This window comes from Chamaea fasciata, unplaced genomic scaffold (assembly GCF_029207755.1).
Source record: "Chamaea fasciata isolate MVZ Bird 193981 ecotype frontalis unplaced genomic scaffold, bChaFas1.0.hap1 SCAF_3, whole genome shotgun sequence".
In the NCBI taxonomy this organism is placed as follows: Eukaryota; Metazoa; Chordata; class Aves; order Passeriformes; family Sylviidae; genus Chamaea; species Chamaea fasciata.
The window spans coordinates 110,846,179-110,860,206 of NW_027094088.1; the positions used below are offsets into that span (position 1 = coordinate 110,846,179).

The 14,028-nt window shown below is 53.9% G+C and overlaps 1 protein-coding gene across 1 annotated transcript; it reads right to left on the reverse strand.

Moving 5' to 3' along the window:
- Nucleotides 1-3,738: 3,738 nt before the first annotated feature.
- XKR5 (XK related 5) lies at nucleotides 3,739-10,742 on the reverse strand. The gene is given in 7 exon segments (XM_066180097.1): nucleotides 3,739-6,734; nucleotides 7,461-7,572; nucleotides 8,080-8,249; nucleotides 8,375-8,584; nucleotides 9,270-9,445; nucleotides 9,549-9,732; nucleotides 10,526-10,742. Coding segments are annotated over 7 exon segments (2,064 nt in total). The 3' UTR covers nucleotides 3,739-5,739.
- Nucleotides 10,743-14,028: the final 3,286 nt, after the last annotated feature.

Here is a 14,028-nt window from a genome sequence, read left to right on the forward strand (position 1 = left end):
TGTGGACCCAGACCAAGAGCCGAGACCTGGCACCGGGTATGGACAAAGACAGGGACCCTTCCCTGGACCAAACCCCAGCCCCAGACCTGGATCCAGCCCCTGCTCCAGCTCAGCACAGCCCTGGACCCAGCACCAAACCGGGACCCGGGACTCAGCCCAGCACCAGACAGAGAACTCAACCCTGGGCATGGCTCCCGCTTGCCCCACGCACACCCTCACACTCCACAGCAGGTGGAGGCACCCACTGGTTTTGGCACCCACCTCACATCTGTGCCCTGGAACTCCGCACTTCTGGACACTCACCCACCCCTGAACCCACCTATTGTGTATGTGGGGATGCCCACCTGCATCTGCACCCACTGACTGTTTGTGTGCAGAGAACCTCCTACCTCAGCACCCACCTCTGCACCCACCTACTGTGTACCCAGCACCCACCCCCTGTGCACACCCTGCAACCCCCTGACACCTTGCCCTGCATCCCAAAGTCCCCGTGCCGAACCCCGAACCTCCCTCATTAACCAGGGAAAGGCCTGAGGCATGAGGTGTCTCCCCTATCCCATCTCCTTCCCAAAACCACACCCCAGCTCTATCTGGGGTGTAGCAGTGGGGACAGAGACAATCTGAACAGGTCTCCAGGACAAAATAGTGGAACATTTGCTGTTATTTATTGAAGTCAATCCCGAAAAATCCCCCCAGAGCTCCTCAGGGAACTCCAAGGACATGAGGGGAGCTGGCAGGGCCCTTTGGTAGCTTTGCTTAGGAAAATCAAGGTTATGAACAATGTTTTGACTTGAAAGATCTCCCTCTAAGCAAAACATGGATCATTTCACTTGTTCAGCTCTTCCAGCATCCCTGGATCCCCATGGATCCCTCACAGATCTATCTAGTGTCCAGTGAGGATGGATTCACAGGAGGGAGAAAACACTCCTCCAGCACATTTGAGATAACTGAGCCATCTCAAACCTGGTGCTGAGAGCACAAAGCATTTTCCTCCAGCCAAATCCAGCTGGGGAAGCACAGTCCCTGGGTCCTCATTAAGCACTCGGTCCTATTAGGCAAGTCCTGATTAGCTGGGCTTACCCTCTGCTCCCCCCCTCCGTGGTATTGTTTAGCCTTGGAGCCATGGGCACGGAGCTGCAGCCTGGGCCCTGCATTTTCCAGCAACACTGAAGGCACCAGAAAGGGATTTGCAGCAAACCAAATTTAATTAAAGGGGGAAAAATATCCAAAGTTTCAGCTTGGAAAAAAAACAGACAAATAACAACAGCCCCAAGGCAAATATTCTGTAATGTCCAAGTATTGTGTTTCAATGTTGTTGGAAGTTAAAAGATGTTTTTTTCTGGGGAAATCTTTCTTGGGCTAGTTTGGGAGGTGTGTGTTACATCATTTTGGAGCTGGCGGGAATGTTTTTCACCTAGCCCAAAACCTGGCACCCATGGACAGTGCTCAGAAATTGGGCTGCTGGAAGGTGAGATCCCAGCAGGGCTGGGGCAGGGCTGCTGCCCCACACTCAAGCCCTGTTGGTGCAACTCCATCCTGCTTTATTTTATTTCACCTTGAAAGAGGGACAAGCGTGATCCATTAAAAATAACAAGCCAAGGGGACAGTGCCAGCAACCAGGACAGCCACGTTCCCAAGGCCAGGCACTCACCTGGGTATTGTTTAATTTCTTAGGGACGTAGCCTCTGTTCCTGCCTGTTTGCTCCTTTTTCCAGAACACCAGAGTGGCACAGCCAGTTCTTCTGGGCAGCCCTTGGGTCACTCCCTGCATTGTCAAAATTCATGCTTGGTTCCTGCTCCCATGTTGCCCTTGAGAGCTGCTGTCACCTGTGGCATTGAGCTCTCCTAGGCTGGAGCATGACTCTCCACCTCTCTAAAGTGATGGAGAGAGTTCCCTGAAGAAACAAAATGGAAAAGGTTCACAGGAGGCAAATGAGCAGAAATTTTCTATTCCAGAGCAGGCAAAAGCACTGGACAATCTGTCCCTGTGCAGTGGGATAGAGTTATCCCCTTGCTCCAGCCCTTTTGTGAGCAGTTCAAGCCCAAATGTTGGTGACGAGCACCCCCAAAAGCTGAGCAGATCCTGGTCTAGCTCAGGATCATTCCTCATCTGAAAACAGCTTCATGGGAGATGCTGCAGAAGGAGCAGAGGGTCTGGCTGGGTCTCCTCATGCATTTGGAACATTTGGAAGACAACACCAGCAGGTTGCCTGGAGCAGTTGGTTCATTTCCTCTCTGCCAGCTGCAGTTTTCCATCCTAGGTTTGGACTGGCCCAGGCCTCCATGTTGCTCCACACAGAGCAGTGACCTGGGATTTGTGGGATTTCTGCAGCCCATGAGTTGATGTGAAGACAGACCAGAGTGTGGAGTGACCAGGTCACTCACCTGGGCACAGCTCCAAGGATATAGCACCAAAATCAGGACTCAGCACCATGGTGGAGACAGCTGGAGCCACTTCCACCAAACCCCCAGGGTTCCATCGTGCATCCAATGTGATCTGGGGCGTCTCCCCTCGCACACACACCTTTGGACATGAAGGCACCATGGGATATTTACAGGTCAATGACTCTTCCCCTGAAGAGGGCAAGACCCTGACAGTGATTTTCAAACATTCCCCATGGCCCAGTGATGCCTGGGAAGTAAAAGGAGATGCCCACAGCCATGGTCTCATTCCTCCAGGCACTCACTGTGCACTTCACCTCCAGTATCCCAGAGCTCCCCATTTCATTCCCACTGGCTCCTAGTGCAGTGCCACAGCAGCATCACTCCTGTACCTCCCTCTCCTCTCCAGTCACCACCCCTGGAGAGATTCAAAAGCTGTGTGGATGTGGCATGTGGGGACATGGGTTAGTGGTGGCCTTGGCAGCGCTGGGGAATGGTTGGACTGATGAGCTCAGAGCTCTTGCAGCCTTTATGAGTCTGTAACACTGGCACTGGAGGTGCACACGGTATCTGGACCTTGAGCAGCATCTCCCTCTGGTGGCAAGGGAACAAGGAGTTTTTGGGGAGACACTCCTCCACGGCGTGATTTCCCTGGTCTGGCAGCATTGGGAAAGATCTGGAGGGGCACCAGGTCATTGGGGCATCTTCAGTTCGGCCCCCCAGAAGACAAGAAGGGTGGGGAAGAGTGTCTGAAGCTGTGATTTGCTGCTGGAATCCTACTTCAAACAGGGTTTTAGAATTCATTAAAGAATAGGTTTAGATTGGATATAGGGAAGAAATCCTTCCCTGTGAGGGTGAGAAGGCCCTGGCACAGGTTGCCCAGAGAAGGTGTGATTGTCTCATCCCTGGAAGCATCCCAGACCAGGTTGGAGGGGGCTTGGAGCAACCTGGAATGGCAGAAGGTGTCCCTGCCCATGGCAGGGGATTAGAATGAGATGATCTTTAAAGTCCCTTCCAACCCAACCCATTCTGGGATTCTCTAATTAAATAACAGGTTATTTCTACAGGTGGAGTGGCTCGGTGCTGGGACTGTGCAAGCACGAAGGACTTGGGTGCAACAGGGCTCTCACACAGGTTGGAAGCCTTTAAGGACAGACAATCCATATTACCCCACCTGGTTTCACATTGCTGCCAAGGGGAAGGCGAAGGGGAGCATGGCTCACCAGTGACCAACTCTCATCATCTGGGAACAAAGCTATGGGAACACAGCCCTCACACCAACACCCTCATCCCTACTCCAGTCCTCGTGCACCCTCTGCCCCCAGATTCCCCCCCTTCTCTTTTGCCATTCCTTGATCTATCCAGGATTTCCACAGCCACCTCACCCGAGGTCAGAGCTATCAGCTCATGGTGCACCTCTGCACTGTGGACGTGCTCTGAGAAATCAAAGTCCACGTTTACGCCGGACTCCTGTGCACAAAAGTATTCTTTACTTTCTCAAAATTGTCAGTTTCTTTTCTGACTGGCCTGTGGGGCAGTTTCATGCTGCCTGAATCTTTTTCTAACACCCAACTTTAACCTTCCCTGACACATTTTCATGCCATTCTCTCAGATCCTGTTGCCCAGATCCCTTCTTTACCCTCCCACTGGAAATCCACACAGACAATTCATCTTGGGGCTGCAAGAGCCAGGAGTGGGAAGAGAGACCCCTCCACACTTATTTTCACCCCCAACATGAGACACAGACACAGCAAAGGCTGGTTTGGGGTGTTGTGAAGCATAATTATATATTATCAAAAGTAGAAAACCAAGCTAGATAAAAATTCTTGTAACAGCCCTGCAGCGCTGCTGCCTTCTGTGTGATCCACACAGTGAGAAGGGCTCTGGAAAAGCCACTGGAACTGCTCCTGCCTGCAGAGCACAGCCACAGCACAGGGGGCTGGGGTCCAGATGGAGACAGGGAGCCTTCATCCCCTTGGAATGTGGCTTCACTCCATACTCAGCACCAACTGGGTTTTCCATGCCCCGAGGAAACATCTGGCTGGGTCAGCCCTGAGCAGTGGATGCATCATGGAAGCTTTTTTTAGTAATTCACCACATGTCTGTGCCCTTCCTGCTGCCTTTCCTGCCCTGTTGGCAGCACCAGAATCCTGCCCACAGCAGGACAACAGCTGGAGAGCACAACCAGATGTGCTCCAGCTGGCACTCAGGAGCTTGGTGGTGAATCCAGCTGATCACACCTCAATTAACGTGTCAAGCCATGTCCTGGGCACAAACCTGTGCCCTGGGCACATATCCATGCCCAGCCAGCTTGGTGGGAAGCACTGCCTATTTCTGAGACCATGGAATTGATGGTTTTAGTTCCTGACACAAATAAACCATGCCTGCACCGGGGTTTTTATGATGGCAGTAGAACTGGTTTGAGATTTGGCCTAAGTTTAGGAGGGAGCATCCAGACAGATGTGGATTATAACCTGGTAACCTGGTCTAGTGGAAGGTGTCCCTGCATGTGGGAGGGGTTGGAACTGGATGAGCTTTAAGGTCCCTTCCAACCCAAAAAATTCTGGGGTCCTGTGATCTGTAGCTGGAAGAGGACAAGGAGGAGGCTGGAGAGAAAAGACCACTTGAGGAAGCAGGACAGTGGGCAAGCAGCAGGACATGGCTTTTGGCTGTAATTCCACTTCTGAGGTTCTGGACTGCAGCAGGAAGAGGATCTGCAATCCTTTGTGACCCCCAAAAATTGAGTTGGTAAAGGCCTCGAGATAAACCTGGTGATGGAAAAAAAAAATCAAGCAATGCTGAGCCTTACTTGAGGCCTTACTCTGCCCAGAATAAAGGACATCTGGGAGTAAAACCCATCATTTTTCTGATTTAGGCACTTATTTGTCCTGAGAAAACTGCTTTGGCCAGCACTGCAGCCCCTGGAGACAGCAACCAGATCTTCACACTGGGACAGCCCAGCAGCTTGTGCAGGCACTGGTTAAAGGACACACTTCATGTCACTGTCACAAACACACCAAAGGCAGAAGGCTCCAGCTGCCTGGCAGGTCTGTGACATAAATAACCTCAATAAATAACCAGCCCTAGACTTTTAGGGCTTTTTAAGGCTTTTGAAGTTCTTCAAGACTGCCAGTGGAAGATGTACTGGGAGGGAAGGTGATGTCTCAGTGATGGAGGAGCACATCTGCCCCATGGCAGGGGCACCGTGGGGACAGTCTTTGTCCCACCACCTCCTGCCATGCTCTGCTGATGAGACAGTCACCCCAAGGCTGACCCAGGGTGACAGTGCAGCCATTTACAGGGTCACTCTGGTAACCCAGACAGGTCTGTCCCCTCTCCCAGCTCCCCCAGTCCTCGCTAGGGGTATTTAGAGCAGGCCTTAGGGGTGGAGGTGAAGCACGGTGACCTCAGCTTGCTCCTCACCACAGTCCCCTGAGGGCCATGAGGGTGGGTGTCCCAAAGATGATGGCACCCCACAAGGGCACCATCTGTCCCTGTGGGCTCTGAGTCCTCTTTGGGGGGACCTGCCACCCCACAGCTGCCTGTGTTGCCGAAGGAAGAGCTTCTCTGCAGACACCTATGGGCACAAGTGCCCAGGATTGGGCTGATGCTGGCCATCCCAAGGGATAAATCCCCTTCTCTTCCTCCTCCTTCTCCCAGGCAACCCTCGCTGTCCCTTTGCACCAGGGCCATGCTTGTGGTTGTGGTTGTCCCTGTCCCAGGCAAGGTGATGCCTCCTGCACTTGCACTGAAATACACAGAGGAGCTCTCGGTTGAATCCGGGGAGAAGCCGCTGGGATGGGATGTGGATGGAGGAAAATCAGGCTCCTGCCCTGCTCCATCCTCCTGTGCCATTCCCAAAGTCCCAGCACTGGGTTTGATGCCTCCTCCATTCCCCACTGCCAGTCCAGAGGGATGGATGTCTCTCATGGGGAGGGAAAGGTCTGCCCCAGGCTCAACACCAGGGGGTTTCCCCGTTGTCCACCCTCCAGGAAAAGCCTCTCCCACGCCACCATCTCCGAAAGCTGCGTTGATCACGGACAGATCTCCTGTCTTCAAGGCCAGCTTCACCAGCAGCCAGTGGTGATGGTCTGTCCAGCTGTCCTCCAAATACCCTTTGGACTGCAGCAGCGATGAGCTGGTCTCATTTTTGGGCTCTGTCTTATTCCCTTCCACTGGCAAGGACTCTTCATCTCCCAAAGTCCCTGAACTCTGCCCATCTTGGGAGCTCTCTCCAGACACCTCCTTATCCCCAGCTGCTGCAGCACCACAGGTTGTCTCCAGGAATCCCTGCCAGATCTCTGTGGATTTGGGATGGAGCAGGCTGTAGTAAATCACCAGTGCTGTGGCACCTGGAAAGGAGTAGAGAAGTGTCACTGAGGAGTCCCAACAGCATTTTGGTCAGGTGTGGAGAAGAGGCCAGACCTTGCTGCACCTCCAGATCAACAAGACCTTTGCAAAGATGCTTGGTGCTTCTTTGCTGAGAACCAAGTCTATGAGCAGCACATCTTTCAAGCATTTATGAGGTTGCAAGAATCACACTCGAGCAGCTTTTGGCAAAGGAAGTGCACACTCAACCCCAAATTTAATCTGGATTATTTTGCAGACTGAAAGTTGCCCAGCAGCAAGATGTGTGATGCAGGAAACCTTCCAGGTCACAGCATCCCCATCCTCTGGCCTTTAAATGAGACATCAGCAGGTTTTTAAGACAGTTTCCTACTTACACCCTAAACTCACCCAAGACCACAGAAATTGCTCCTTTTCCATCTCATTTCTTTTACACGTTTGATTTGAGGGTCTGGGGAGTTGCACAACTTCCCTCTGTCCCCATCCCACTGGGAAAATATGACCCTGCTTGGCACAAAGATGCTCCAAGGGCTGGAGCCCCCTCTGCTCTGGAGACAAGCTGAGAGCTGGGCATGTTCACCTGGAGAAGAGAAGGCTCCAGGGAGACCTCCTTCCAGTGTCTAAAGGGGAGCTGGAGAGCTGGAGAGGGACTTGGGACAGGAGTCTGGATGCTCATTTCCTCAAACTACTCTCAAAATGTGCAATCCAGGCTCTAAAATCAATGTTCTTACCTATTACAAACCCTGACATGACAGCCCCAGTCACAGTCAGGCTGTTCCTCAGCTCTGCCTGCAGGAACCGGGTGCCCAACAGCAGCAGGAGCGTGTTCTCCATCAGCATTATCTGCAGGGCAGGGGGAAGACAGTCATCACTGATTTCCTTCTGATGGCTTTAGATTTGCCTCCCATAACACAAAACACCCAGTTTCCAGATTTTTAGAATCCGAGAATGGTTTGGGTGGGAAGGGACCTTAAAGCTCATCTCATTCCACCCCCTGCCATGGGTAGGGATACCTTCCACTATCCCAGGTTGCTCCAAGCCCCATCCAACCTGGGCTTAGAGCACTTCTCCTATTATATTTTGCACCTAATTTATCAGTGAAAACATAGAAGTTGTCGAACTGAACTTCCTGCAAGGTCTTCACCTATTTTTGACCACTGACATTGTAAGGCTTCCTCTAAGGAATCAAAGCCAGTGCAGAAGGCACATCCACCTTGGTAACCACGTGGCTTTATCAGGACACAGTAAAACGCTGGATTTTGAGCAAGAGGTGAAAATGGAGAGTCTGAAGCTGTTGCTTGTCCCCAGCAGCTGCATCCATATAGAATACAAAACATTCCAGGTACTCACTGCATAAAATACGGCCACCCTGTTTCTGGAGGGGCCGGGCCGGACATTGATGTAGCAGAAGATGTACACAGCCCCCAGCAGGCAGTTGAAGAGCCTCCAGCGGCATGGCTGGGCCACGATATCCGTCTGCTGGGCCCCCAGCCAGAAGGACATGAGCAGCCAGTGGACCCCTGCAGGGAGAAGGGACTGAATTTGCAAAGCCATTCCTAGGGGAGGCTGCAAGCAGTCCCAGCAGCAGGAGCACCACAGGGCTGAGATTGGGGTGGGATGTGGGGAACAGCATCCCAGGGCTTACCTGCCACAGCGAAAACCCAGAAGGAATAGAGCCTGGCAAAGAGCACCAGGGCCAGGACCCGTGTCCCCAGCATCCCTGTCCTCCAGAGCAGCAGGCACAGGATGACAGCAGCCGGTGGGCTCAGGTGTCCAGGCTTCAGAAGGCAGGTGAAGTGGCTGTAGGAGACCAAAGCCCAGGCCAGGGACAGCAGGGACAGCCCTGCACTCACACCTGCATGGAGACAGGGGCAGTCAGGGCTCTGCTGGAGGCCCAAGTGCACAGCAGGGCCAATTCTGTGTTAAGGAGGCGTTGGTAACACAGCATCCCCATACAAGCCAGACACACCTTGATCCTGCCAGGTGAATCACAGAATCAAGGAATCACAAAATGGACCTTAAAGGCCATCCAGTCCCACCCCTTGCAATGAACAGGGACACCTTCCAGCAGACCAGGCTGCTCAGAGCCCTGTCCAACCTGGCTTGAATGTTACCAGTGATGAACCTGGAGTATTTCAACTAAATCCTGCTAAATCTGGTCTCTGCATGCTCGGCATCTCCCTGTGGATACCCTCTGAGTGCTGTCTCCATGGACAGAGCTCTGCAGCCCCAGGGCAGCTCCATCCCTGTCACTGCCATCAGACCAGAGATGAACAATGAGCAAGTGTGACCTTGCACATGCCATGACTCCACACTGCAACATCCCTCTTGGCACACCTGGAAGGTCACCTTTGGGGCAAAGCAGCCACCTTTGCATTCAGCCACAGCAGATCTTTCAGCCACACTTGTTCCTGCTGCTTCACACCGAGGTTTCCCAGTCCCTTTTGCGGCACATTCCTCCATCCAGAGGACAAACACATCCCTCACCCAAATGCATCAATCACCCCTCTACAACCTGAACCATCCTCCTGGGAACTCACCAGGGATGAAACCTGCTGGGTCCACGGCCACCACGACATAGGCCTGGAGCAGGAGGTGAGGCAGGGTCTGCAGCAGGGCCTCCAGGAGCCGCAGCACGCAAACATCCCCGAGCTGAGCCAGCACCTCCCCGGCACCGCCGCCCGCCTCCGCCGCTGTCCGCAGAACATCCCAGTACCTGCAGGAGTCACCGCGACAGGATGCCCACCCCTGGTTTGAGGAAATTTGGGGCTGCACCCGGGTTGTGGGGGGTCGGGAGGATGGCGGGGAGCGTCTCTCACCGCTTCCAGAGGCCCAGCTGCAGGAGGTGGAGGGCCAGGAGCCAGCAGCCGGGTGCGTGTCCGTCCGCCCGGAACCAGAGGATGCTGAGGAGCTGGGCGGCGTAGCCGGGCACCAGGCAGGCGATGGTCAGCCCGAACCAGCCCAGCTGCCCACGGACAAGGTAGTGGATGATGGCACAGAGCCCTGGAGAAGGGCAGAGAGGCGGCGCTGAGGGATGACACAGCCACACGCCCCCCTGCCTCCCCCAGCAACTGAGCGGTGCCACTCATAACCACAGAATCCCGGAATGGTTTGGGTGAGAAGGGACCTTAAAGCTCATCTCATTCCACCCCCTGCCGCGGGCAGGGACATCTTCCACTACCCCAGGTTGTTCCAAGCCCTGTCCAACCTGGCCTTGAACACTTCCAGAGATCCAGGGGCAGCCACAGCTTCTCTGGGCACCCTGTGCCAAGGCTTCTCCACCCTCACAGGGAAGAATTTCCTCTTAATATCCAATGTAAACCTGCTCTCTGTCGGTTTACAGCCATTCCCGCCAGAACTCCATCTCCCAGCCCGCCCAGGGGGTTCGCAGCCCTTGTCCTGGGCTTATCTCCGGCTGCCGGCTCCCGGTGGCTTTGTCAGCTGAGGCGCAGCCACAGCCACCGAGCGGCCCGGCCCCCAGGAAGGCTCTGATAAATAGCTCGGGCTCCAAAATAAACAAACAAATAAATAAATAAGCGGGCCGAAAAAAAAAATCAAGTATGAAAAAAAAATCCAAGAGGACCCACGGGGATGCCGGGAGCAGAACCGCGCATCTCCCCCATCGCGGGGCGCAGGGATGATCCCCCCGCTCCCCGGTACACGGAGGTGATTCGGGACCCCCGGGATGGCCGCAAAGGCATCACTGCCAGCATCCCACCCGCTTTCCCCCCTCCCCTCCCCTCCGCCGATGCGCAGCCCCCCACGCCCCCTGCGCGCATCCTGCGCGCCCACTCACGGGCGCCGCTCTCCGCCGCCAGCAGCGTCAGGCTGAGCCTGGGGACGGCCCCGCGCATCCTGGGAGCAGCTCAGGAAGGAGGAGGAGGAGGGAGGAAAGGGAGGAGAAGGAGGAGAAGGAGGAGGAGGAGGAAGAAAGAGCCACCGGGGCCGATCCCGCTCCGCCCGCCCCTCACCGGGCACCTCCCCCAGTGTCCCCTCCCTGGGCAGTGTGACATCACGGTGCTTGCGTCACTCCCGGGGGCTTGAGGACACAGAGACTGAGCAGGGCTTCACCAGCCGAGACCCCTGGAGCACTGCCACAAGCCCATCCCGTATCCCCCAAACTGTTGTGCAGCGGTGCAAGCCCACCCCGATGTCCCCCGGGCTCCTGTGCAGTGGCGCAAGCCCACCCCGATGTCCCCCGGTTCTTCTGCAGCGGCACAAGCCCATCCTGATGTCCCCTGGGCTCCTGTGCAGTGGTACAAGCCCATTCTGATGTTCCCCGGCGTTCCTGTGCAGCGGCACAAGCCCATCCCGATGTCCCCCGGGTTCTTCTGCAGCGGCACAAGCCCATCCTGATGTCCCCTGGGCCCTTCAGAACTGGCTCAAGCCCACCCCATTGTTCTCTGTGTTACTGTGCACTAGTACAAGCCCATCCCGATGTCCCCCAAATTGTTGTGCACAGGGACACGCCCACCCGGATGTCCCCCAAATTGTCGTGCACAGGGACACGCCCACCCCGATGTCCCCCGTGTGCTGCCCGCGATGTCCCTGTGTCCCTGTGTCGGGGATGAGCACTAGGTGGCAGCTGGGACATGGTGTGCACAGAGCCATAAATTAATCCCGTTGTTTTCCCACCCTATCACAAAAATGAAACCGTTGTGAAATGGGATCCCAAGCACCAGGGGTTGCAGGGGCCCTCTTGTGCCCGTTTGCTTTTTATCCCAATTTCCAGCCCTGCAGCCTCCAGCCCTGATGCTTTTTAGAAAATAAATGCCCAGCAGGTCGCTACAGGAAAAGCAATGAAGGGGAGGTTTAATTAAATCAAAATATCACCTCTGGTTTTGGTGGTTTTTGCAATACTTTGCACATCAGCTGGGCTGTTGAATGTACCTGTGTTCCGGGAGTTTCATACATTTATTGTTGCTTTTTAAAATTTTATTGAGGTTTTTTTGCAATTCTGGTAATAAAGCCCAGGCTCTGCTGTGTGACAGAAGTCACCAAACTGCTCAGAAATGTCCTTGCCTGGTTTTCCCTACTCATGGGGGCATCCCCAGGCTCTCTGGGGGCCTCCAGCACTGCTTTTTACCAGGAATTTGGCATCTTTGCAGGCTCAACTCTGCCTGATTGGGTTTGGGTGCCCTTTGGGTGTAGAGGACACTCACTATTTCTCCTGTCCCCCTGCCCTGCTTGTATTTGTGTTTCATTGATTAATGATGTTGGGCTGCTGGGCCCAGCTCCAGTAAAGCATTTTATTAAAGTCCTGGGTGTAATTAAGGGCTCTGGAGCCAAGTGAAGCCCAGCCTTGGCTGTCCCTGTCCTCCACAGCAGCAAATACCATGGCCCCCAAATGACCCATTCCTAGAAAACCCAATTTTTAGCATACAAAGCACAACTCGGCCTCTAATGGGCACGTCCAGACCTGAGAGTGGGATGTGGAAGAACCATTTTTGCAAATTCAGCAGTGCAGATGCTGCCAGGGTCCCTGAGGGCACAATGTGACTCTTCTTGTCACCCACAGAAGACACGAGAACCTCATCATCTCATCCCCCCTGCCCTCCATCATCATCATTCCCACACTGAGGTGTCTCAGCTGCCTTTCCTCAGTCTCTCCTCTTGTGCTCCAAGCCAGGAATAAATCCTGTGCCATCATCATGCCGGAACTTTGCCAGGCAGAGAGGGAGAAAGCCAGAAGCCCTTCCAGGAGATAATCCCAGAGCTAGCCACCCTCCCCAGATTCTCTGCCAGCTCCCAGTTGCTCTGGCTGCCTCCCAGCCACCGGTTTGGCTGCACTTTTTGCTGTTGGATTTCAGCACCCAGGAGCTTCTTTTGCTAAAAAAAAAAAAAACTCCTCAAGTCTCCAAGAAAGCTACATCCTGGAGAAGAGAAGGCTCTGGGGAGATCCCAGAGCCCTTTCCAGTGCCTAAAGGGGCTCCAGGAGACCTGGAGTGGGACTGGGAACAAGGGATGGAGGGACAGGACACAGGGAATCGCCTCCCACTGCCAGAGGGCAGGGATAGGTGGGATGTTGAGAAGGAATTCTTCCCTGTGAGGGTGGTGAGGTCCTGGCACAGGCTGCCCTGAGAAGCCGTGGCTGCCCTTGGATCCCTGAAAGTGTCCAAGGCCAGGTTAGATGGGACTTGGAGGAATCTGATCTGGTGGAAGCTCTCCCTGGCCATGGCTACAGCCCTTGGAGCATCTCCATGGCCTCCTCTGGACTGCCTCCAGCAGCTCTAAGTCTTTCTTGACCCCCAGATCTGGACTTGGTGCTCCAGGTGAGCTGCCCACAGGTGACATCACACAGACCCAGCTGTTCCTCACGTGCTGAGCCACTTTTCAGCCCAGATGTTTGGCTGCACATCTGTCTGCAAGCACCTCACAACACCTCAGGGAAGGGTTTCAGCAACAGCCCTGCCCTAAAGGACTCAGGGACCAGGGCACATCTTCTGCAGGTCCTTCCCTTGCCTGAGGTGATGCAGCAGAGCAGATCTGACAGGTGATTGTGGATGATGCCAGGGAATGCAGACATTAGATTTTTCCTCTGTAAAATGGACATTTTTCTTGCTGTACAACGGTGATTCTTAGGACAGCTGGTCCTGGCATCCACAAGAACATTTGCCTTCCTGGATGAGGTGCAAAGGACCAAATTGCAAAGCTGTTTGTGGGAGCTGCTCTGTAAAAGTGACCACAGCACAATTACATGTAACCACGTTGTGGGACCAAGTACGTTCAATATGCCAATATTTAATCTCAAAGAAAAGCAGAAACGCGGAAAGAAAAGCACCCAAAGGAGCAGCCCAGAGAAATAAGAAGCCTGCAGGGCAGCCTGAAAGTTGCTGAAAAGGCTGTGCTGGAAACTTCAGCGAAATAGTTGCTTTGATTGGGAAAGAAAACAAAGAGATCTAAGAAAAATGCCTGCAGGGCATGAAGGGCGAGCCCAGGGAGGCTCTCGCAGGGATGAGCTCAGCCGTGCTCCAGCAGCTGCCGGACGAGAATGGCAACTCCCATGGAACGGGGCCGGCCGGGTTCAAGAAGGAAAGAGGGACAAAAGAGAAGTGAAGATCCCTTTGCAAAAGGCACCGGAATTTATAGAAATGTCTGTAAATGCATAAAAAGCAGGGAGCCTTTGGAGGAATACTTGGTAAGAAAGGAGGATGCTTAGGAGGGCTGTGCTCAGAGAACTCTTCTGTCCATGGCAAGAGAGTAGAGATGATAATAAAACTAAAATTGCTGGGCATGGGCTGTAATAATTTCCATAAATGGGTATGGCATAAAATATCTTTGGTGCTATGCAGGTAACCT